Here is a 27,253-nt window from a genome sequence, read left to right on the forward strand (position 1 = left end):
CAAACTCCCACTAACACTTTGAGGTAAAACTGAGCTTTTGGCTCACTATTTGGTCTAACTTATAGCTGCTTCGTGTTGGTTTTCTCCTGGTTCTGTTCTTAACCTATCTTGTTTTATGTGCATTCTCTGTATAATTTCATTTACTCTCTTGCCCTTTACACAGTGTGCCTAATCACTAGTTGGATATTTCTACATGTAGGAAACTCAGGGGCATCCAATGTCATGTGTTCCAAACCAACTTGGTCCCCGCTCCTGACTTCCGTCAGTGGCATCATCTTCCTCATGGTTGTCATAATCTCTTTCCTTCACCTGATCATGAACCTACTTCTCTTTGCCTGCTCCTTTCTGCCCATTTACCTTGACACTGCCCTAGTTTCAGACCTATATCTTTCACCTGGCTAACTTCAACAGCCTTCTTATTAGGTTTCTTGGGTCCAATTTTGTTTGGGACCTCCTGCCTATATCTTTCTATTGATTACGTTAATTCTCTACTAACATCACCTCCTTCATTATGCATGGCTCCTAAGATAATATCTGAACTCCTTCAAAAACATCGTAAGACTCTGCAGGAACTTCTTTATTTGTGCAGCTTTATCTCTTGACTACCCACAGGCATGCTGATCTGTTCAATATGAGAAAGTTCACTCTCTTCCCTGGGGTCTCACACATGCTGGTTGTGCTGTGGGTAATCTCCCATCAATGTTTTCTTTCCATCCTACTTTTTTTTTAGACTCAGTTATACATTTGCATGAGTGTATGCAAAATGGCACCAGAGGAAATAGCACTTCCCTGAAGAGGCTTCCCAGCACCCATACCTGGGTGAAGGCTTCCTACCCATGGGTTAACTTATTGACTTTTGTTTTCCTGTTACCCTCCTAGGCCTCTATTGCATTTTTTTTTTTTTGTCCAACTTCTATCCTATTCTGTAAACTCTATGAGAAAAGGACCTGTATTTCTAATTTACATCCATTATATTTTCATGACTTGGAACATGGCATTTGCTTACCAAATAACTTGTGAAATTAAAGGGAGTAAAAGAGAAACAGGAAAAAAACAATATGAAAAGACACAAATTTTTAAACATTCAAAATTACTTCATTAGAGAATACTTTTAATTCAAAGGCAGTGCAAAAATTTTAACTGCTACTTATTTCAAATTATAGTTTCATTTGTAAGGCATTATTATCATGATCTGAAAATATAGAGTGGAAATGGCATAACATTTACTCACCTTTTTTCTTGTAGATTGTTTTCTGCCATTTACTGGGAGCTTGCAGAGTTTATAGGGCTTTTATTGGATGGTTTTCTCTTTGGAGACTAGTTATACCTACAAAATCATTTGAACTCAACCAACATAGCAAGTGGCTAATAAAAATGTTCTTTGTTCTGTGTCTGTGTGTGTGTTCAGAATAAGACTATATGTTATTCCCCTCTCAATCTCCACAGCAGGTAACAAAGTCACTCAAAAATTCACTTGTCATGTGACCTGATTGGATCAAACAGATTTTCATGGGTAACATGTATCGGACATTGTTGCCCTGGAGCAGGCTTATAACTTCAACTTTTTTTGCCTGGTATCTTTCTTATTGCTCATTCCTTCAAAGAAGAAAGATAATTGATTTTCACATAACCTCCCTTCAATCTTATTCTGTCCAGTGAGTCAGCAGGGTGAGGAAAGCTAGAACCACATAAAGAAACAGAGTCCAGAGTCGGATACCTTAGTGTACTTTCTCTCTCACTGGGTATTAAGGCTGTGCACTGTATCCTGTTAAATTTACATAAGTATTATATATTATTTATTTCCTTTTTTCCTATGGTATGACTTTTATCCATAATTATTACCTTTCAGGAATTTTATTTCCAGTTGTCCTGAGGCATAGGGATGATGTGCAAGGCATTGTTTATCTGGTGGCTTAGCTACACTTTGTACATACGGAATGAGAAACTCTCAAGGGATGAATAGCCCCAGTGTTATTAAGGCTGCCCCTCATAGCACAGCTGTCTTAAGGGGACAGATGAGAGAAGCCTGCCATCATGCTAGGCTGACATATCATGTGATAGGACATATGGGCAGCACATTTTCTCCTGTTACTTCTTAAAAAATGAATTAAATCGGTCTATAAAACATACATCTTCGTGACAACAAAACTGACACATGAATAGAGACTCTTGTGAGGAGTGACTTCAGAGGAACCAGCAGTGTTGAAGGGTGTGTGTAAATGGGATTCACAGTCAGAGAAGCTAACAGAGAGGGCCCAGCACCTCTCCTGGTATTTACACTCACTGAAAGCGAGAACATGTTGGATGCATTTCAATAACGGAAGTGTTTACAAGCATCAGCATTCTAAGACATACTATGTAAAATTCAGAGATACATGCCTTATAAATATATTTGCTGCCAAACTGTTGCCATTTTTAAAAACTTAATCTAAGACTGAGAAATGTGTTTAGTTTTGAGTCTTTAGTCCTTTGAAACTTTGGATCTCAGAGAAATATGTTTGTATTGAGTAATGGAATAATACCTCCAGCTGTAAGCCTCAAATATTTTTGTGTACTGAGTATCTATTTCTTGGGCACTCTACCAGAAATTATGCTGAAATAGCAGGCAAGGTCTCTGTGCTCCTAAAGCTCACAATTGTGTTGGGTGGAAAAGATCACAAGTAAATCAATGAAAAGCCATTAAAGATAGAAATAGAAGATTCTACTCAATTAATTTAGAGGCTTAAGGGTGGTAGAATAGGTGTCACAGGTATTCAGAAGAAAGATTCTATAGACAGGATTCACAGAGGAGGTAGAGTTGGAGTCAGGCCTGGGGACAGGAGAGGATCAGAGAAGGTGGGAAGGAACTTAGATTTTAAATGCAGGGCAATCATGTGCTCAAAATTTGAGCAAGTTAGCTCAGTGGTTCTGCTGCCCGCCTAACAAGCACAAGGACCAAAGTCAGATCCCTGGTACCCCCCAAAAAAAATTTATTTTGGGCAAGTAAAGCCAGTCACAGAGTACGGAACAAAGAGGCAGTATGGAAGAACAGGAAGAGATTAGAAAAGTCATCAATTCCCTCTTTCAGCAGCATTTGTAACAATGTTTATTTCCCATCTTCATTTTAAATAAATCTGAAAAGATTTCTTCCTTCCACGGAATACAAAAACATATTTACTTGAATCTGATTTCTATAATCTGCACTATGCAATGCTAGTAATGGCTAATTATTTAGAAATCAATAACTTATATTTCTCATCCAAAAGTCTATTTTGGAACCAGGGGGAGATTTGCATACATATCGTTTGTTTTTCAAGTTCATATGCAGTACTCATTTTAAATAAGCTTTTTTAAGTTGTCAAAGTAATTCTCTATTACCGCTCTTGGCCTGCTGTGTCCCAGAGCTGCAGATGCACTTTAAATGCTTTCCCTGAAGATCCATTTGGTCCTTGCGTGTTATAAACCTGAAAAACACAATTCTCTTCAGTTATTCTTGCTGTGGATTTTGTCACCATTCTGATTCTCTGGGTTTACTCAGCATGTTTTTCCTTGATTATGATAATCAAAGTTCAGAGTGCAGAATAAATATTTTATCTATTTTCCCCAGAAGTATCACACAGATCTCACTTTTAAATGTCAAGTATAAGTATGATTTTCAACACAATTTAGGCATTCTGCAAACTTAAATTAGACACTGTCTGCTATTTCCTCACAGGGGCGACAAACATCAGAATTAGGACACAAGTTCAAATACCAGCTCTTTATTTTACTATTTTCTAATTTTCTTGTCTGCAAATTGAGACCCATAATCCCTTCCTATTTTGCAGTTACTACAAGCTTTAATGAAATAAGAGATAGGAAAGCATTAAAAAAAAATAAAGTGCTTTACAAACACCTTAATGTCCTTTAGTATGAAATAGACTTTCAAAATGTCTTAATCATGAAATATACATAGAATTTCTTAGTAAAATGATATAGGATATTTGAAGACTTCCTTTACTAGTCATTTCTTAAAAGGGCCTATTAAGACAATTTCAGTGGTTTAATGAATATGTTCTAAATGGAAAATTTTGCCAGGAGTTATACCCAAATCAGAAAGATACTGGGGAAGGGCTAATTCAGGACAGCCCTAGAAGTTTTGAAAGCAAGTGTGCTAAAACTACACTGTATAGACTTTCAGATAAAGTACAGGATATGGTTCAGGTTCCCAGGCAATGTCCTTTTTATTTCCTTTCTTTTCTTTTCATATTCTCAAGGAATGAGTTGATGTGACATCAACTGGAACCCACAGCCATCTTGGCAGTCAAGAATACCTTGGGTGGCAGGCAATCTGGCAAAGCTAATGTGCCTATGCTACACGTCTCACATGTCACAATATCCTTATTCCTGTCATTAGCGTCTAGCATAGGAGAAGGAAGTGGTTGTGATTCTCACTTAAACTCCCTTATCTTGGAAAATAGCATGGATTGGTCTCACATTCTGTTCATAATAAGCCCGTGATTGATGGCTGAGGCTACACATAAATAAAAATGTGGCAAGAACTTACAAAGCTCTTGTTCCAGCTATTTGCCAGTCATACTTTTAACCTCTTTGTTAAGAATAAGGAAACAAATACTTGGCCTTATGCAGGAATTTAACTCAGATCAAACAGTTAATATTTCTATATCCTGAATAACTCTAATTTTTAAAGCTTCTTAAGAATTCATAAAAAACAATATAGAAATCTAAAAAATTATTTTAATTACTTTGTACCTATTTGAAGACAAGCCACAGTGTCACTATTTTGCTAGCAGAATATTATTTGTTATCAAAAATTACTAGGTAATATTCTAAAATTAGGTTACTCATAACCTAATTATGAGTTTCATGCAATAAAGAAATATAATAAACATAGATTCTTCCATCTTATTTTATGCAAGGGAGTGTGAAATAAGGTTAACAACATGGTTAAAAACTCACCACACGTTTTTCCCGAAAATCTATTCCTACTGTAGTGATGAATTTGGGATTGAATTTATTATCTGTGTATCTGTAAAGAAATGTTGTCTTCCCCACCCCTGAATCTCCAAGGGCCAGGAGTTTAATCAGATAATCATAGTCCCCATCGGTCATGGTGAAGGTCTTGGTGGGCCTGTACAGGAAAGGAAGAAGAAATACGTTTTGGTTAAGGTTGTTTTTCCTCTGCCTCCTCCCCCTTATCTCATTTCCAAGGTTAAACATCGAATACCTCTATGTTGCCAAGTTCCGAATAAACTTGATCACAGCAGTTTCAGGGTTGAGGACACATCTATTATTTTATTGATTAAAAATCCTGAATGATGTCACTTGATATAAAAAATATTTAAAATAGCCATGAACACAGCACTAGTAGAACTTAGAGTAAAAAGTAATAGATGCTCATTTTTAAAGTCAATGACCTTTGGGACCAGGTCAATGGTACCAGGAAGAGGAAAGCATCGTAGAAACAGAAATTCTGTGAAAAGTGATGGAGGAATTCTAGAGAGAGACACAATTATATGTGGAAATGGAAGAAAAGCCTGGGGGTATATCTGGCACACAATCGTGCAAAAGGAGCTTTTTATTATGAAGGTATGGAATATTTACTTTTTAATTTAAAAAATTGAACAACTGGTATGAGCACATTGAAGTCTGTTTTTAAGTCACTTCAAAAGCAATGCTCAGAAATCTTCTGCTTTCAACCATTAAATCTTCTGTTCTCCAAGTAAATCTGTATTTGGCTGCAGAGTAGTATATTTTCCAGGCCTTGAGAAAAGTAACAGCTATTAAAAGGCAAGTTACATAATTCTGCTAATATTTTCCTGTAGGGAAGAACAAGACTACTGGCCATTTCTGCCACTGCTCAGAACTCTCTCACCTCAGCGTCACTAGTTTTGATATAGCTTTTTAGTTTTAATTGAGTTTATTGGTACATTTTAGGTATACAATACAGTTACATTCATGACTGGGATCTTGTACCTTTACATGACAGGTCTTGGTTCTCATTTTTCCCCTTACCCCTGCCCTCCCTTCACCCCCTCCTCCCTTCCCTATTTACAAATACTTTATTTCCACTTTTTCATATCCTCATATTTTTCCTTTCCCCTTATTACCTTTCCCCTACCCTTCCCACTTGCCCTACACCTTTAGCCCTTTTCTTCCTATTTCACATTGTTAATTATCCCATTAGGATCTTGTGTACTATTATAGATTTTCACACCAGAGAAACTATTTGGTATTTACACATGTGTGACTTATTTATTTCACTTAAGAGTATACCCTCAATATGTATCCATTTTCCTATGAATGACTCTAATTTCTAATTTTTTATGGCTGAGTAGAGTTTTGTTGTTACCATGACTATGGATGAGGAAGAGCCACAAGCTTGTGCCTGTATACCTCCTGGCCATGTCTACAGCACCAGGGCAGACGCCTGATGACAACACTATCCAATGAATGTGTGAAGATTCTAGCACTGACTTTAGGAAAATAGCACTTTCTGATTCATAGGCTATAGGAATGAGTTTGTCATATTCTGTGCAGAAGAAGCCCTCTGAAGATTTTGCTCGAGTGGAAAATGTCATTCTCATTGTTACGTGAAAAAAGAAAACCCACCCATGAAGGTTCAGAAAGTAATTATTCATGAAGAGTTCTGCAGTGATTAAATTAATTTTCAACAACAGCACATTTTATGGACAAATCTGAAAATGCTAGATAATTGTAATAATTTTCTACATGTAAGAAAACAATGTAGTAATAAGCATATGCATAAATTTAAACCAAACTAGCTTCTAACATTAGGAGTAGTTAAAGCTGAAAAGTTGTTATGTCTTTGAGTAAAAATTGGTGAAGAAGATAATGGGGAACTTATCAAATAACTTAGAATTATTAAATCATGTGAAACATTTGAAATTTTTTACATTACAAACTTCTTAAATTTGAACTATACTACTGCTGCTAAACCCTACTAAATTAATTATGAATCTGTGTTTCCTTCATTATGAATGTTTTGTGTGGTAGGCTGTTTTGAAAGCGGCCAACACATATTTTTGCCCTAAAATATTCCTCCTCTATAATTTGCTTTGTACTCTGAGAGGGACCCTCAGGGTGGATTTTTGTTGACTATAATGTTCATTTTAAAAAAATATCTGTACAAAGCATGATCCATGTGCAGGAAAAAATGCATAGCAACCAGCAACAAGCAGCCTTTCTCAGTGAGAGTACAGATGTACTTGCTATTGACAAGGACTTCTTCTGGGAAAATGTCTGCATGAGATGAACCCGGGTATGGTGGTATATGTCTGTTATCCCAGCACTTTTGGAGGCTGAGGCAAGAGGATCATATGTTCAAGTCCAGTCTGGGCAAGTTAGGAACTTGGTGAGACCGTGCCTCAAAATAGAAACTAAAACAGCCTGAGTGTGTATCTCACGGCAAAGGTCCTGGGTGTAATAATAACGATAATAATAATAAGAAGAACAACAACAACTACCTACAGGTGACTACTTCGAAGTTCAGATGATTTTTTATAGAAATGTCTTACTGGGACCTTACTGTTGTTGAAGTTGTTGCTGCTCCCAGCCTTTGGGGCAAATAGGTTGCTGGTGAAACTGTTGACAAAGGAGTATGCTGCTCCCCTCACTGGGGGCTGTCATTGCCATCAGTCTACCTTCTTCTCTTTTCCCTCAAAACTTGCTCATTAAAATTGTTCTTGAAGATGACATCTTTCATGTCATTAGTAAAGTTGGGTCAAACTTATAATTCTCTTAGGAAAAGAAAAAGCTTAAATTTATTCAGTGGCAACTAAAGCTAAATTTCTTTTCTAGGCATAAGCAGTCATGATGGGGGATAAAATGGAAGCTATTGGATACCTAAAGAGGCAACAAAGTTAGGGTATACTGTGGTTTCCTGGAAAATTAAAACAACAGAACCAAGTGGTTAAAGTTTTACTGCATTATTTGGCAATTTTGTGCATGTTGCAATTTCAAGAAAAGCTAAATTGTTAGCAAATCCAGTAAAATACTTTCAATACACTGTATTAGGACTAAAATGAAAACTAAAAACATAATTTCTAATCTAGGCATGCATATACTTAAAAGTTAAGTAAGGAGGCAAGAAAATTCCACATAATATTTTATCAGCTAGAACATGACTGACAAAGGAGTCAGATCATAGCTGAGCTTTTAGTTGTGACAAAGCAAAGACCTTTATGATCCACAGTAGTCAGATGAGACTCAGTAGAGGAAGACAATTTTGCATTTAACTTTAGAGCATAGGGAAGAATAATGTAGAAGGAGAGAGACACAAGACCGTTCCATGGGTGACTACTTCCCTCTTGTAGAAAGAGTCTATTAACCTCTTGCCAACTACATGACCCATTATGTATTCCTGAGTGGTAGCCAGTTTGGCCTCTGTTGTTTGTACAGAAAACTGCCCGCAGGACTGCCAGGGCTGCCTCACCATCAAGGTCTAATCCACAGCGAACAGTGCAGGTGAACACGACGGTTCATACTGTCTCTTTTCTATAAATGGAAAGTGATTGGCACTTCGTGGCATTTAACACAAATACCACCTGAAACGAATGCACAGCTCGGCACTGTAGGAAAACTTATTTTATTTAGTGTCTCCAGTATGCTATTTGACATATTAAGCTATTTTAAGGAATTTTCCCTTTACATTTCTTTTAAAGACTTATTCTTTCTCTCTCCTCCCTCCCTCCCTCCCCCTCCCTCTCTCTCTTTCTCTCTCTCTCTCTGCCTCTCCCTCCATCCCTCTCTATCTACAAAATTTCATTCAGAATTGTTTTACTTCTTCTTTTTAATACTCTGATTCTAGAGTCCTAAAATTATGTATTTTATCCTTGATATGGCAAATACAGTATCACAAAAGAAAGAAAGGAAGGAAGGAAAGAAGGAAGGAAGCCTCGGCAAGGGTTCCTTTCCTAAGAACTGGCTAAAAATTATCTGGAAGGATCAAAAAGTGCATAAGTTTAACAGCGCTGTTTATTCCTGCCCAATGATTAATGGTCTTATCAGTTCCGGATCCTGTGATCTAAAAGGAAGGAAAAGCCAGAAGATTGCAGAGTTTCAGTTGAGACAGTGTTCAGTTCAGTTTCCTCAGTTCTCAGACGAGAAGTCATGTGTGGAAAGATATGTGACTTGGATCATACAGTTTCTAAGGAAAATCAATAATTCTGGCTTGTTCTCATTTGAAATGCAGACTGGGTTAGATAGACACAAGATAGAAATATGTTCATTCTATGCGGAAAAGCCAGGAACATAATTTTCACAGACAGACCAACTCAAATGAGATTGCCTATGGATTTTGGATTTTTCCTTTCACACCACCCCATGGTCCCCCATTATTTTTGTTCACTATCCATATTAGTGCAGGATTTAGTCTCCTTTTTCCATTGCTGGATCCACAGAGTCCAGCAGTGACAGGTGAACAGAAGGATCTCAGTACATATTTGTGAGTACATTGTACTATTTGTTAAGCTCTTCCAAGCCACAGAAAAAGGCATGATTAATGAAATCAATCATACAGGTAGTTGGTAGAAATGGTGTCCATCCAAATTCAGGACTTGATTCTTCTTCCTTATCTGTGAGATGAGTGTTTAAATAATCACTCTGATACTTTCCAGGCATGGTTTCCTCAACTCATTTTTCTATTTTAAATTGCACAAAAGATAGCAATCTTCTCAAAATAGAATATTTGTCTTCAGGAGAGCAGTTTTCAATAATTTTAGAAAAGACAAATCACTAAGGGACTGGCCTTTTTGAATATGAGATTTGTGCAGGTAAAGAGCATATAAAGCAGTCACTCAAATGGGTCAGGGCTCAGAGACTAGGACTGTTCCATGAAAGCTTTCATTTCTTTACCTAACACACACTCCCTGGAACCTCTTATCTGCATAGTTCTTAGGGTACACTTCTTGCTTTCTACCTAGTAGGAAGGTCAACATATGCTACAGAGATTTATCAGTGACAACTATACAGATGGAGTTACCTGTGCTGATTTTTTTGTTAATCCATTAAATAACAATCTCAAGAATGCCAGGACAAGCTATGACCTTGTGACTTTAACTTACTAAATTAATAAAAATAAACAAAATTTTAAGGAAATTTGAAAAGTTTAATAAAGTTTATCAAAGCTCTAGTTATATTTCTTTGCTTTCAGTGTAGATCATTTCAATATGATAAAGTTGCCAAGCACAAGATGGACAGATGTTTACCATTTCCTCATTTATCTTTATTTGATTGGCTGTGTTGGGCTCCACTAGGTACATGCTGACTTGTGGGATTCTCACAGCAGATGCTACATTGATTGAATGATGGCTTAGGGGTGGTTCCCACTAACTGAACTTGAAATATTGCTTCCCCATAACCACATTTATGTCCAGAAGGTTAGAATTAAATTATGGATAGCTGAACTACTCTGGACTTGCAGCTTGCACATTAGTGAAATAGAAATCCTGGTTCTGGAGGGAAGGAAAGTTCTTTCAAAATTATTTAAAAATATGTTCTGTAGCATCTTTTCCATTGCAAAGGTATATTGCAATTAATTTTTATTTCAACTCTTACAGTCTATTTAGAATCAATATATGAGAGCTTCAGACTATATTGCAATTATAAATCAACCTAACTTTTACTTAATCTGACAGTGGTCAGTGTGTCTACTGGAGCAATCAAATCTATTTTTGAAAATTGAGTCTATTTTATTTCATTAATGACGAAGGGGTCTAATATAAAAAAGATGAACTAAAAATTTATTGAGCCATGAAGTTAAGCTTACTCTACAATTAGACAGTAGACACTCGGTCGCTGGACAGCTTTATATGGATGTTTCTGAATTCACATGTTCTCATGATCCTTACACATTCCACTCATTTCTAAACCAACGGATAGTTTGTTTTCTAAATCTTCTCTAAAGTAATATTTTTCATGTGGTTTAGTTTTGTAATATCTGTTGAAATTTTATATATATATATATTTGTGTGTGTGTTCCTTTTTCTTACTTTTTATCATGTAGCTTTTCAAAATATACTACATTTGAGAGAATATGGGGTATAAAGCACTTTCCTAAACCTATCCCTCAGTTTCTAAATTATCAACACACAGTCATTCTCGTTTTATCTACGGAAAACTCCCCTCCCTAGGTTACTTTAAGGCAAGTATCAGATAGTATAACTTTTGTTTTACACATAATTTAACTTATATGTCTAGCACCGTTGGCATGACATTGTGTATGTCTATACAGAAGGTTATCAAACATTTGGCTTCCTGAGAATTTGATAGGTCAGAAATCACATATTAACACTTTTGATCTGTATTTTACTAGAATGACCAAGATTAATCATCTGTTCATATGCTTAATGGTTATTTTATTTCTTTTTGCTGTGAGTGTAAGGCTCACATCTCTCATCAGTTTTTTAAATGGTGTCAGCTATTCTATTATACCTCTTTGTATATTAGAGACATAAAAACTATTATTTAAGATGCAAATGCTTTTTTGCTATTTGTTTCTTTCCTTTGCTTGAGGTGTTCATATAACTCAAAAGACTCATTATGGCTGCTGTTTATTTTGTGGACATGGAATTAAATTCAGAGTCACATTTAAGAAGGTTTTCCCATCCCAGGTAACCAAACAATGTACTGGTGTTCCTTTATTCTTATACATTTTTAAATTTATATTTAAATTTCTAATTTATCTGGAATGTGTTCTAATGTGTATTATAGGCATTGATCCAAACTTATCTTCTTCTAGCTTTTGCAGTAAAACTTAGACTCACTTTCTTCATCATTGATTTGAGATGCCACTTTTATGATATAAAATTTCATGTGCAATTATATCTGTTTGTGGATTTTTTCTTCTATCCACTAGCATGATTGTTTCATGCTCCACTGTTTGATATGTAATTATTCATAAAATTCTCACTTTCTAAAAGAGCTAACTGTTCCTCATTGTTCTTTTCCTGACATCTTTATGATATTGAATTTCCCCATGCAAAAACATGATGTTGCTTTCCACATGGTTGAGTATTGTATTATAATTTGAGTAATTAATTTATGGCTTTTCTCCTACAAAGTTAGATATTTTTATTATGTTTACATCTAAATGGGTTGCATTTGTCTTCATAACTTTGGCTCAGGATCAAACTGTTATCTTCTGTTTGTTATTGACTTTTGTGAATTGATTTTACTAGTCAAGGTTTTGCTAAATTTCTTCTATAATAGTTATTATTTGAAATTTATAGATGTGCATCATACTTTTATTTTTACCATTGGGGATTGAGGCCAGGGCCTTTGCACTGAACTACATCCCCAACCTGTGTATTATATTTTGGGAGGTGAGGGTGATCTGGTTGCAACATCTGTCAGCCCATTGATCAGCAGGGTTGATTCAGCTGATCTGGCTGGCTAGGTGGGTGTCCCCTTCCTCCCTCACCATTCTATGTGCATCCTTCCTGAAGCTGTGTGCTCTGTCAAACAAGGCAAACACCTCAGACAGATCAAGACTGTTTCCTCAGGAAGGGTATAGGAGGACTAGCTGCACTCCCCTATGAGAACCTCCAAACAAGCTCTTAATGTCCATATTTTATTTTTTATTGTAAGACAGGGTCTCATTAAATTTATAAGTTGTCTAGGCTGGACTCAAACTTGTGATCCTCCTGCCTCAGCCTCCCAGAATACTGTGATAGCAGGCATGTGACACCACATCTTTTCTTAATACACAGAGTTTCAGTTCTTCCTTTTAAATTGCTATGCTTTTATTTTTTCTCATCCATTTTTATTGGATAACACTTTCATTATAAAATTTAAGAGAAGCAGGGAGAGTGTCTTCCTTATTCCTGATTTTATCTGGAAATTCTCTAGTGTGTTTCCCATTTAGCAAGACGCTGGATGATTTAACATGAGTAGGTGATGAATTTGTCAATTGCCTTTTTTTCCTTTAATGAGATAGGATGATCTTCTGATTTTTCCTCCTTAGCTCAATTTTACCAGATCACCTTATGAACAAACATTTTTACGTTTCTGAAATACATTTTATTTGTTTATGATGTATCACTTTTAAATGCATTGTTGGGTCTGTTTCCTATATTTTATCTAATTGTTCCATCAGGGTTCATAAGTAAGATTGGTCTTGTCTTTTCTAACTCTTTAATTCACCTCACAAAGTATAAAAATTTCCCCCTTTTTTGCTCTGGAATACTTTCAGTATTACTAATATTATCTAATTTTAAAATGTTTTAAAGAATTCCTATATTAAAAGATCTTGTTTTGCCTGATTTTCTGTGTGAATGTTTTTAAATTAAAGACATTTTCTATTTCTTTTTTACTAACTGATCCAATTATTCTTCATTTTTTTATTTTTGAAAAGTTCTAATTTGGTAGAATACTAACTATTTTATCTAAGAATGCAGATGTACTTATATAAATTATTTTCTTATAAATTTAAAAACTTCCTATGTTTTGATACATATTTCCTTGCTGAAATTTCTATCTCTATTCTTGGACTTATTTGTGAAAGTTTTTAGAAAAGAAGTGAAAGTACTGGTCTTAACCTCAAGAGTTCATTTTCCTAATATAGCCTTCTCTATTAATCCTGTTATTTTCTGCCAGTCATCCATTTTGCCCTTAGAATGTTCTTTCCACTGTATCTTCTCAATTCAATCACATCTACAAGTCCTGGTCTATGGGTTCTCACACTTTGCGAGTTTCACTCTAGCTTCTATAAACCCACCAATAGGGGCAGTGGGGCCAGCATCTGGTGGGCCTTGAAACTCTGGACCTGAAGTTGCTAAACTCCAAGGTTGCTTGAGGTGTATTCTCACTGAGAACTCTGCAGTTTTCCAGTCAGGATTGGGAAAGAGATGCAGCCTAATTGGAAGCATTTTAACTGTACTGAACAAGATTCTAAATCATTTTGCTCACGCTATCATTTTTTTCAGATGAGAGCTTTTCATTATTTCCCTACTACCGGCTCATTCCAACTCAGAAGGAGCCAGCCAGGCACAAAGCTATTTTGCCTCCAACTGAAGTACAGTATCAACTGCTGTTCTGGATGGCACACCTCTGCCTAGCAAGAGCCATATACTAACTGACAAAAAGCAAATCCTTACAGATTATGTGCTTTAAAACGCTGTTTAGCTGATAAGACCCACATGACAGGGTTAGTTAAAACAGTTCATGCTTTTAGTTTTGGGATGGAAAAATGTTCAGGAGGAACCAAACTGTAGTATGATATGTCTCTGTTTCAGATTCAGAAAAAACTCTGAAGGTTTATATTTATGAGTATAGGTAATTGAGGCATATTTTTAAATGCTAATAACTTGATAATGAGAGAGAGAGAGAGAGAGAACTGAGAAGTTCCCAACTTTTTTGGGAACCTAAGAGAGAATAGCTCTTTTATGGTTTGGAATAATAGCATATTCAGATACCATCCTTAAGTTAAAGGTCTTGTGAAACCCAGAAACAGTAACTAGAACTGTTACAAATGCTTCTGTGTAACATTATGATACAAAGTTTTAGTGTCACTTTTTCATAAAGGTAAAATGTATGCTCACCAATTCTTGTAAAATATACCATCTAACATAAGTTTCACATAAATTATTTTTATCAAAGAGTTGTCTCTGTGAAAAGTACCACAAGCATTTTATTGTTGGAAAAAATAGCAAAATCAACCTGTAGGAAAATTATATTTCAGACAACACAAATGATAATGGAATAATGATATCTAATAATTATATAGTTTTTTATGTATTGGTACTGTTTCAAGTATTAAGAACTAATGATTAACATATTTAATCTTAAAGTAACCAAAAACACTAACAAATTAACCTTAACTTACTTTTGTTTCAGAAATGAGAGGTTGATCCTAAAATTTACAAGCAAATATATGGAACAAAGAATAATCAAAACAATCTTGTCTAAAAAATAACAAAATTAAAAGGTTCATATTTCCCATTTTCAAAACATTCCATGATGTCACAGTAAGGCAAACTGTGGCATAGGATGAAAGATAGACATTAAAGCAACTGGGTTTATTTCTCAACTCTTAGTTCAATATTTATGGGTACATTGTAATAAAGATGCTATGACAGTTCAATAAGAAAATAAATCTTTTTATCAAAGGTGCCGGGATACCAAAGATTAGCTCAAAATGGAACCTAACTTTAAGGGCTGGCACTATGAACATCTTGTGAAACTCATATGATACAAATTTTCTAGATTTTTGATAATCCAACATTATTTAGAAGAAAACATAGAATAAATCTTCATGACTTTGAAATAGGCATTGGTTTCTTGGCTATGGCATCTTTTTGCAAAAAGTGACAAAAACAGATAAAACTTTTGTGCTTCAAAAGATACCATACAAAATGAAAATATAACTCCCAAACTGGGTGAAGACATTTTCAAATCATGTAGCTGGTAAGACCTGCATAGAGACTACCCAAAGAATCATTACTATTCACAAGAAAGAGGCTAATAACAAAAATGGGCAAAAGATTTGAATAGACATTTCTTCAGACTATGTACAAATGGTCAAAATTCAAATGAAAAGATGCTAAAAGAACAAAATTTATGAGAAAAGTGTAAATATAAACAGCATGGTATATCATTATATACCATCATTATGATGGTTATGATATAACACTGACAGTAACAAGTATTGGTGGCAAAATGAAACTCTCCTATACTGCTGGTAGAAATGTAATATCGTGTATCTACTTGAGAAAAAAGCTTATCAATTCCTGAAAAAATTAAACATAGACTTAGTGAATGGCCCAGAAATTCCACTCCCAAGTCTACATTCAAAAGAAATGAAAACTGAAGTCCACACAAAAACTTGTACATGAGTGCTGCTAGCATAATTATTCATAGTAATCCCACCGTGGATACCAAATTTCCATCCACTAAACATAGGGTGGGCCACTTATCCAGTAAAACAACACTGGAGTGGAACTTGAGTGCATACAAAACCCAGTGGGTCCCAAATCCTGCTGATTGTCAAAGTTCCCTAGGTTCTTGCAAATAGAATCTCAGGAGCCCGTCCAGATGGGCTGAATCAGAATCCCTGAAGGTCGGTCCTGGAATTTAGGGTGTAAATATTCCACCATGATCAAACAGAACAGCAGCCTGCTTTGGAATCATTTTTCTCCACGGTCACTGTTCACTTGAGCCAGGTTAGAATAAACAGTTTCAGAAGGTGATACTGTAACTCCTTTCAGCCATGGAATCCAGTGTGAAAACCCACTGGTCAAGAAGGATTCCATTTATTTAATCTGATCCTGTTAAAGTTTAGAGCAATTTCCTTTAGTTGATTGTCATCAGCAAACTCTGTCACACAGCTAATGATGGATTCCTCCTTGGGCTGACAACTGTTACTGCAATTCCCTCAAAGAGCCCAGCCACATATAATATATGCCTTCACATACTCTTTTTTAATTTTTTCCAAGCTTTTTAAATGTATTTTTAAAAAGTATTTGTCATACATCGTGATCATATTCATCGTAGGGAATCTGTACCTGTCCATAATATATCTTAATTCTTTTTTCCCCCATCTCCTCTCATCCCTTCACCACTTCTTCCCCAACCCATTTATAAAAGTTTTGTTTCCATTTTTTTCCTTTCGTTTTCTATTCCCTTCCCCCTCCCTTGTTCCTCATCCCCTTTGAACACGTTCTTTCTACTTTCCAACCTCTATCCTTCATTACGCTTCTTATCTACCCTTAAATTTTGCTTCCATGACAATTAGAAAGTAGCTTTTGAAACAATGTAACTGTATTCACTCAAAACTCAGGTACTGAAGATGTTAGTTATGTAAATGTTTGAATTTTAAAAACTAAGTTTTAAGAATTTTTTGATTTAGTGTTCAATGTAAAAAGCTTTCTTGCTTATCTTCTCAAATGGACTGTATGATTCATTTTTTCTATACTTTCCTAGATTCTTTCAGCCAGGACTTCAGCTAGGGAATAAGAAAAATAAATGTAAAAAGAAAAAAAAATCTGGAAAGCTGTACATTGAAAGAATCTTTTATATTTATCTCTTCCAAAACTGGAAAAAAAAAAAAACCCAGGGCTGCAATAAAGCAGAATTAATTCTTGCCAAACAGATTAGAAAGTATGCACAAAACAGCCAATATTTCCTCAAGAATAATCACCAAAACCAGAAAATGGGTTTTGTGAACTCAGTGGTTCTTAAACTTGGTTGTCTTTAGAATGCCCCTGTGCCTAGGCCGTATGCCGCCCCACCAAGCAAATCTGATCCTCTCAGAGTGAGGCCAAAGTATTTGCACATTTAACGATTCCCACATGATTCTTACATTCAGCCAAGGTTGGAAACCAGGATCTTTCTTTCTTTCTTTCTTTCTTTCTTTCTTTCTTTCTTTCTTTCTTTATTGGTACCGGGGATCGAACTCGGACCCTTGCACTTGCGAAGCAGGGGCTGGAACCACTGAGCTAAATCCCCTACCCCAGGATCCTTATTTTAATCTTTAGTTTATCTGTACAGCTACTAGAATAGTGGAATAAAACACATTCATGAAAATATCTCTTTTGTTAAGGTAAGTCTAGGAAGATCCTTCCTTACCCACTATGGACATTTGTTTCAAGGCTGATCAGGGTCAATCATAGAACTCCTTGACCTATGTAACACATTCCTTGATCTGCTGTAAGAAAATGCCATTTTTTACAGACAATCCATGCTTCTTTTCTATGGAGTTACATGATGTATGGAAAGATATATACTTTAAAAGTTGAAGCTTATACTCTTCTACAATATTTTCATATAGAAAAAATACAGTTTCAAAAACTGCAAGTGGATTGAAAAATATTTTATTTGTTTTTAAATTGACAAAAAGAAATTGCATGTACTTATTGGGTGCAACATGTTTTGAAATATACATATATGATGGGATGAATAAATGAACTAACAAACACATAATTATCACTTTTGTGATGACAATATTTATACTGTGCTCTCTTAGTAACTGTCAATAATATAATTCCTGTTATTAACCACAGACACCACATTGCACAATAGTTCCCTTAAACTTATTCTTCCTAGTTGAGATTTTGCATTCTGTGACCAGCATCTCCACAATCTCCTTCTCCCCACACGCTTGTTTTATAAGATATTTCAGGAAGTTTTCAGACATTGGTCTAATAATAGTGCAAACTGGATTCATTTTCTGGCTGGCTGCTGCTTTGAGGAAGTTGTGCCAAAGTTTTATTGCTTTGATTAATTACCTGAGAAAAACCATACTAATCAAAATATCTGCCCTCATATTCTGCCTCTGAGACATGAGGAAGCCGAATTAGAGAGATCTATGGATTCATAGGCAGATATCTATGAAAATGAATGCTATGTTATTAAAAATTTCTCATTTAAACATAATCAGACAACTCACAGAGCCATGTGATTTCAAGAATAAGATAAAATTCTAAGACCTCTTTAGGAGGAGAATGTTTACTGGCCAATTTTTTTTGCCAATATTTTACATGTAGCATTTTATGAGTAATAAACACTTGGAGGGAAAAAGAGATTGTATATACAGGGAAAGAAATTAGTAAAAAGAAAATGCTTATTTGTCTCATACGGTCTCTTTCTACATTATGTCGATGCTTATGTTAATAGAAATCTATGATTTGAATTTTATTTATTTTTTAGTATATATGATTCAAGGCTGAATAGAAACTAAAAAGGTCATTGCATACATTATTTAACTCTTATATGGTTGGGGAAAAAGTTTTTTCATCTGATATGATTTTTGAAATGAGATCTACCCCAGAAAATCCAGGACTCTGAGTCAGAATGAAAAACAGAAACAGGAAAACTTTGTAGAGGAAGTGAGGTAAGAACAGGAGCTTGCTGGGGAAAACCATGAGACAAGGGGATTAGACTGAGGAGAGCTATGATCCTGAAGGTAGTATTAGAGACAGCTAAACTAGGCAGAAATATAGGCAGTCAAACAGGGCTAAGCTGGAGAGAATCAGGACAAAGGTAAATATGAATTACAATTGTCGCCCAAGGTTCATCTGTTGGAAGTCAGGCCTCAAGATAAAGACAAGATGACCAAGCCTAAAATAAGTGGTAACACCTGGTCTAATGAAGTCTAGATAGACATTAGTCACCTCGGTGGGTGACCAAAACCTTCAGACTCATCCCTTCCTGAAAAGTTCTTTGTTGCTTCATGTACACTTGCTATGTGACTTGCTTCCCCATTGGAAAGCAACTACACTTATAACCTTATAGGTTGATCATAGCTGTAATCCATATTGTACCTGCATGGCCATTCTCCGTAAAACTTTCCAAGAAATAGGGTCCTCGGCAACCTACTTTCTGGCCTCCTTCTGCCTCTCAGGAGCTGTATCTTTCACCTCAATATATATTTCCTACTCTTAACCTCCATTTTCCTTAGAATTCATTCTTTGATTTGGGGAAACACAAACTTGGCATGTCAGACATTTAGCAGGCTGGGAGTTATATTATTTTCCCCATATCATGTAGAGGTCCTGTATCATGTCCTGTATCAATAGGATGAGAGCCACAGGTTACATAGGAGACTCAGTTTAGACGGAAGTGGAAGGGCTGAGCAGGTTGCACATTCAGAGCTAAACATTGACTGCAGTGTAATTGTAAGTGGTAGGCATTAGATTCCACATTCCTGGGCTCAGAATTACAGCTATTTACCACCCACCACAGTTTGCTAAACCCTGCATTCTTCAGGTCTTTATCTGAAGTTGTGAATATGTAAAGAACAGGCTCAATGGATTTAACAACCATGAATTCCTTTCCACTTTTGGCTTGCCAAAAAATGGTAAGTCAGAAGTATAACCTTTTGACCATAGATCCAATATAACAAAACCACAAAATCATTAATCAATCCACATAAGCTACACTATATAGACTAAAATGAAGTTACCAAACTTCTCAAAACAAAGGCAGTATAGAAATTGAAAGGAAACCCTGTGGCTAACTTTTCAAAAACTGGTTTTACTCCTAAACCAAATCACTAGATTATTTCAGCCACTTCAGGCCCTGCTGGAGCCCTGATTACAAACACAATAGTCACTACTGACTAATTACAGTGCTTACTTCTTGGCAGTAACCTAATCAACCATGTCTTAAACTCACCTAACATTTTCCAGTATGAAACATTTATAATATGATCTTTTTCAGGGTTCACCCCTAGCTGTTCCTGGTGAGAAAAGTCATCATTAGCCCAAAGACAATTACTGCTCTAACCATCTTTCCTTCTGTTTGGTGCATTTTAAAGATTAATCAGTGCAGAGCAGAAGGCAGCTCCTTGGCACCTCATTCAGTCTATTAAGGTTCTGACAATGGAAGATTCTAGCCAAGTAGTGCGGTTCTCAGTTCTACCTTATTCTTTAAGTTTAAAGTTGGTCAATGCATTTTTGGTCAATGGAAATTTTTGGTTGACAAAAGTTAGGAAATATTTACAAGTGTGAAAAATGAAACAGTAATAATATCAGTGTTTCTATGTCTCATGCCACCCAATTCTACGTTGGCTCTATTTTGCAAAGAATAACTTATAAGTAGTTCTTTGTTTTTCTGCTTTGCCCAGTATTGTAAATTCTAAAGAAAACTGTCATTAAATGACAGAGATACTGTTAGAGTCAACTATTGCAGGAAAAGGAAATAGATAAGTAGTGGTCCAATATTCCCTAATTGGTCATCTTTAGTTTTTCAGAGCCTGGAAACTTTAATGTTATTCAGATAACATTGAAGTGTGGGCCAAGTCTTGCTGATCACATTTTTGCTTTTGTTGTTGTTTTCTTCCAGTACTAACTGAGATTTAACTGAGGGCCTCTCATTGTCTCAAAATAAAAGAAGACTGGGAAAGTAGGTCGGTGAGAAGGATGGACTAGAACTTGTGATTCTCTTGCCTCAGTCTCCCATAGTGCTGGGATTAAAGGTGTGTGCTACCATATCAAGAAAATTATGCTTTTGATTTAAAATGGAATAATGTTTAACTTGCAGAAAATGATGTGTTTGTCTAAAGAATTGTATGTGCTGGTATAGGAGACTAAAGTTGGCTGTGATCTCACGCATATCACAGCAGAAAAAAAAACACAGCCCTGGATGACAAAGACTCCACCACCACCACCATGTAGCCTTCCTGCCCATTGTCCCTGGAAAGCTTAAAAAAAAAAAATTCTAGAAAACATCATGAGTTAAGTGGGTTACATCCTTTCTTCCTAACAGGGTTGCCTAAGATAGTCTTGGATTTGGGGAGGAAAGCTTCACCTTATTATCTCAGGGTCAATAAATCTGGTTTCTTTTCCACCAACTCTACTATTATTGCCTTTCAATTGGCAAGCAGGTAGACTTGGGTCTGGGAGCACTACTGTTCTGAAATTACATTTATGCAAAGCTTTTCCTTAAACTGAGAAACGGATCTCGAAGTGGAAACACACTCTCTTGACTGCTCATTCCACACTGACTATTCTTGCTGAAAAGAAATTACAAATTCAGCAAACAAAACAAAACAAAAACAAATAATTCAAAGGTTGAAGTTTTTACAAATGAAGATTTGTTATGACATTTCTCAAGAAATGAGCTTTGCCTGTATGTTCTGGAGTTTATCTAAAAGGACAGAGCAATTTGTGCCATGCTGACAGCCAGACTGGTGGTGTTTTAGCTCATTGCTAAAACGTCCCTTCCCTTAGCCTATTCCTGGCCAGGGAAAAACATAACCATGATTTCTATTAAAGATTGGCATATCAGTTTCTGATATTTTTTAACAAAAGAACAAATCAACTTACTACATTAGTCAAATATTTAAAGGCAAATGTAAACATTATAGTGGGAAAAGTTACACTAAGTTGTTACCAAGAATGCATTTGTTGTATATGATGTGCTCCACTTTACTAAAAGCCTGGGTCTCAAAAATATTATGGAAAATCAATATATTTTCTAATGTAATTTTTAAAAATATTTTTATTGGTACATTTTAGATATACAGTACAGTTACATTCATCATTGGGATCTCATACCTTTCCATGACATATGTTGGTTCTTATTTTTTCCCCATTCCCCAGGCTCCTTTCCCCCCCTCTACCTTTCCCTATTTGCAAAGACTTTGTTTCCATTTTTTTTCCTTTTCTCTTATTTTTTTCTCTTCCCTTTTTACCTTTCCCCTACCCCTTGCATTTGCCCAATACCTTTAGACCTTTTCTTCCTATTATAAAATATCATTTATACATTTTGACCCTTATTTACACTTTTAATTTATCACACCAGAGAAACTATATGGTATTTATATGTGTCCTACTAATTTCACTTAAGAGTATGTCCTCAGTGTATATCCACTTAGCTATAAATGTCTCTAGTTTCTCATTCTTTATGGCTGAATAGTACTCCATGTTCTTATGTTACTTTTTAAAAGGACATTTGGATCAGTTTTTTAAAAACACAAAAATCCAAATATACCTTTTTTGGCATTTTTACTTCATAAGATTATGATAAAATCAATAAGTTTCTCATAGGAAGTTCACAATTTTCCTCCTAAAATCTGAGCCCATTTTGTTAGATGATATTATTAAAAAGGAGACATAATTATGGAAGCTAGATGCTTACACATTAAGTTTCAGGGGTATAAATTCTAAATATATAGAATATCAAAACAGAAACGTTTCACATTTATTCCATCTACAAATAATTGTTGTGGGATGCATTAATATTATATATAACATTTTACGTGACTATAAGAGTGTTCATATTTTAAAAGAAGGTTGGTACTACTGCTTCCCCAGCAATGCAATTCAACAGGTAATAATCTTGTTCGTATTTCAAGAATTATAAACATAGGCTGATATGAAGTCCATTATTTGTCCCCTAATCAAGCAAAAGCTGGACTAGAATACACACACCTCAAAATCTGCCAGCATCATCCGAAAGAGCTGACTTTCCCTAGGATCTAAAACTAACACTCATTTTATGGTCACCTAAAGATAAAGCGCCTTCCTGGAATAATCCACAAATGTCAGAAGATGAAATTATCTCATAATATATACGCTTACATTTTTAAGCAATACAAATAAATGTGGAAAATACAAGGAATGTGTATGAAGGGGGCAAGCTGAAGTACTCTTTTTAAGAAACCTTCATTAGCTGGGTTGCATCAGGCATTGATTACACAGGGTGAGCATGGTCATGGTGCAGACACACCCATACCTGCAAATACATATACCTACACAGGACTGCACAGGAGCATCCACAAGTCGACACGTGTGGATGCATGGACATGCAAGAACACACATTTACACAGGCTCATCAAGCCCTGGAAGATCATTGAGCCTCTCAATTACTTCCTAAAAGCCAGTCTTCTGTTTATCTTGATCTTATCAGAAGATATGTCTGTTTTGAATCTTCATCAAGTAAGCCAGAAAAATGTACGATTTACCACATAAGTTTTATAAAATGTATAAACTGGAAATTTTTCTGTGTTTATAATTCAAAATATGCTTTTTTATTGAGAATTGGAAATAAGCCATCCTATATGGTAAAGCTCTGTCTGGAAAGCGTGGAAGCAGTTTCTAGGTCTCTTTTCCCAGGAGTAAGGAGGTATGAATTCCAGCCAGGCAGAAGATAAAGGAGAGACTTCTTTGTAGAAGAAGGAGTAGAAAGGCAGGACTCCAAAAAACATTGGCCTCGTTAAATGAGCTCTGATGACAGACTGCCCAGGTGGAGGCTTTCTAAGGTTGGACTTCAAGTATGGTTCTGGGTGCTTTAAAGCAAAGATCCAAAAGTTGCCCGAGGACTCTCTACTGTCCATGATCTCTCGAATCCCTGCCTTTGACAAAAGCTAATACAGTAAACACTTTTACAGAATGTCCATATTAGAACACTAGACTTAAGAGGAAATAAACAAAGAGGAAATAAAGAAAATGGAAAATGGGTGAGATTATTTCAAAACATTTAAAAAGCAACAATTATGAGGCATTAAGTAAGAAACCAAAGACAGGGTGTTGGCTTTATTTATAATCAGAATTGGGCTTCACAAGTTACTTGTTTCACAGCTTGATTTATAAAGCAAGGGTACTAAGCTTCCCCAGATTCACTCATTTACTCAATCACTCATCCAACAAACATTCACTGGGCTGGGCACTTACAGCTCACCATGTGAGATAAAGGAAATGGCACGAACAGCTTTGCCCACTGTCCTTTCCCTATCAGATCACCGCAATAGCTGTAGGTTGCTCAGTGCAGGCTCCGTTCACACCTCCTCACTGTCAGTGGCACCCACTTACACTCTCAGGAAGGCCCTTATTTGAATAAAATACATGGCAGTTACAACTTGCCTCACCTTGCCTACATTTATTCTCCCCAGAACAAGCAGAATTACCCTTTAAAATGTAAGCCAGACTGCATTACTATTCTGCTTAGTATCTCCCACTTATATCCCTGAAAACTGACAACAAAATTTAAAGCCCATTGTCTGGCTTACCAAGTGCTGTACCTTCTGGCTCTGACAAGTATTCTGCTAAATTTTCTAGGGCCACTGCTCCTATATTCCTTGAAAGATTCAAGTTTCATCCCATCTCAGAGTCTGTGTCTTGCTGTTCCCACTACCTATAGCTTTTCTTCCTCCACCATTTTCACAGGCTATCTCCTAATTAACACCGAGTTCTCAGTTCAAATGTTTCTTGCTCAGAGATGTCTTGCAGAGACCCTCAAGAAGGTTTCCATTAATTTTCTAAGGTTCATCTTATTTTAGTTCTTTTTCTATCCATGCTCCCTAGCTGATATTTCACTTATTTATTATCACTCCCTTTCCCTATAGAATACAAGCTCGGGTGGGAGTTGGAGGGGACACAGGATCTCTGTTTGTCTTTTGACTTTGAGGCCTAGATCAAAATAGGTGGATACGGGAGGAAAGGGGATCAAAAATGGTCAAAATATGATGTATATGTACCAATTTCTCAAAACAAATGTAAACATAATGTATGGCAAACATATATTAATGAAAAAGACTTTAGAAAGCATGTGGGGTTCTGAAGTCAAGGTCCTATGGGTCCTATGTTCTATCCCTCACAATCTTTTTTCAGGTTAGCCCTAAAGCTGTTAAAACAAATTCTAAATATTTGCACTGTAACTGGTCTCAGCCCACATTTGTTGAACTCTTCAGATTCTAAAAGCTATTGTAAATAATTAACCCAGGAAAACCACCCTGTCCTTTACCAGTGGAATTTAAATGAATCTATAATCATATGCACTTCTACGAATATATTCATTTTAAAGCTATGTGTTCAAACAAGGATGCAGTATACTTATGAGGAGTACAGGAGAAATATCAAAATATTCAGCTAGGATTTAAAAAGACATACTATCATTACAGGGCTCCATGTGTAAAAGAAGACACAGGCAAAAAATAAAATAAAATAAAAACCCTACAAAAATAACACAAGTAAAGGCAGGCCAAAGAAACAGGATAAAGTAGGTGAAAGCATCAGACTTGAAATACTAAAAGTTCTGAGTTGAACAAAAGGAAAATTATTTTTAAAAATTCCTGACAAAAATTACACATTATTCCAAGCTTTTAACAAACCTTTAAACAACCCGCTAAAGAATTAACAATAACCACAATAGCCACACACAAGAAAAACTCTCTTAATTTGTAAAGAACACATGCTCGTGATAGTTCTGAAAAAGACAGAATCAAGAATCTTCAGACAAATTAATAGAATTAACAAAGTACAGAGAAGTTAACCTACTTTCCATTTCTCTTCTTCTTCCACAGTACTTCAAGAAAGCCATACTTAGAACTTTTTGCTGCTGTCACAGCATTATACTTTGGATTCCAGGGCCAGTCCCAATCTGAAACTACTGGAATCACTCAAATTGTGGTTTCATGGATATATTTTCTTTTTTTTAAAAAAAAGAGTCCACAACTTGCCTTAAATTGCCTGGTATTAAGCTTTCTCTGCTCTGGGAAATTCCTAGAACTTTGAGTGCTCTCTCATCTACTTTTTACTGAACATAAAGATGTTGAGTTTAGCTGATCTTCTAAAGATGTGTCTAGGTTGAATGAGAGTGTCAAAATAATCTATGATCCCACTGAATCTCTTGGTCACTGTATTTCTAAATTATGAAGAATATACCATGTTCTTCAAAGAAAACTTTAAACAATTCAAACAACATTTACTGAACATCCACTACATGTTCAAATTATCAAAATAGCTGTAAATATGAAGACAAATGAAACAGCTACACCAGGAACAGAATTCAGTTTCTTTTCTCCTCCCTGAATCTATGCTTGACTTTACTGAAATATATCATTATCAGGAAATATCCTTGAAACAGATACATTGTGTTTTCTGCTGCAGAAACCAATGGATTTACCATCTGTCTCTACATCATGCATGTCAAAAAAACATATTCCTAAAGCAAGAGAAGATACCCGATATGCTCAGGAACAAGATATCCATTTCTAGTGTTTTAATTTATCTAATTCACACCACCACTGGGTGTGATATATACACAATTTGAGGAAAATGCTTACGAGCACACAACCCAGCTCCCTTTCCCTAAGACATGGCTTATAATTATACCCTTTCCATTCTTTTTGCATCAGCCCTTCATACTCACATGATACAAGGCAGATGAGAAGCAGCAAATACAAAATCTAGAACCACTTTATAAAGACTACTACAGATCAAAGAAATTTGAGCTTAGGGGAATTTTAATTATTCGGTTTGATTGGTTTGTTCCTCCTAGAAGACATTTTGGCTGAGACAGTCATCAGCTGAGAAAGACAAATAACTGTTCAGAATCATTCTTCAAATTAAAAATAGGAGCCTCAGAGTTGAATTCAGAAAGATGGACTCTTAAAATTAGACCAGTTGGGATGTGATCCTACAAAGACACTGGGGTCAGACAAGTGGTTTGAATCCTAGGTCTCCTAATTACTAGCTATTGTAAGCAATTTCTTCAAACTGGGTTTCAGACCCCTCTGTGTACTTGAGGGTGTGCAGAGTCACGCAGTATCTGTGAAGCCCGTGGGGTACCATGCAGCCAATGGGAAGACCTTGAGCAGGTGAGATAATCTCATGGTATAAAGTGCTTCTGAAACCTTTTATTTAAAGTCTTTACATTTTTTTTTTTTTGTAGAGTGTTACACTTGCAAACACTAATAACAACTTGCATTTTGTGCATTAAACCTAAGGGCTAAGTTCAATAAAAACTTCGTTGTTAGTCAATTTATATTTGTCTGGAGCATTTACAGAATATCTAAATTCTATAAAGAAGAGAT

General features: G+C 35.8%; 1 protein-coding gene across 3 annotated transcripts in view; it reads right to left on the reverse strand.

Moving 5' to 3' along the window:
- Rab27b (RAB27B, member RAS oncogene family) overlaps positions 1-27,253 on the reverse strand; it is a 148,920-nt gene that overhangs the window by 7,508 nt on the left and 114,159 nt on the right. For all 3 annotated transcript variants that reach the window (XM_010611514.3, XM_010611515.3, XM_010611513.3), the window contains 2 exons: positions 4,939-5,110; positions 3,358-3,443 (listed from right to left, as the gene is read on the reverse strand). In XM_010611514.3, coding sequence (XP_010609816.1) covers positions 3,358-3,443; positions 4,939-5,091 — 239 coding nt within the window. In that variant the 5' untranslated portion in view covers positions 5,092-5,110. The remainder of the gene's footprint in view (positions 1-3,357; positions 3,444-4,938; positions 5,111-27,253) is intronic.

Source organism: Fukomys damarensis, unplaced genomic scaffold (assembly GCF_012274545.1).
Source record: "Fukomys damarensis isolate Sample0158 unplaced genomic scaffold, DMR_v1.0_HiC HiC_scaffold_30, whole genome shotgun sequence".
In the NCBI taxonomy this organism is placed as follows: domain Eukaryota; kingdom Metazoa; phylum Chordata; class Mammalia; order Rodentia; family Bathyergidae; genus Fukomys; species Fukomys damarensis.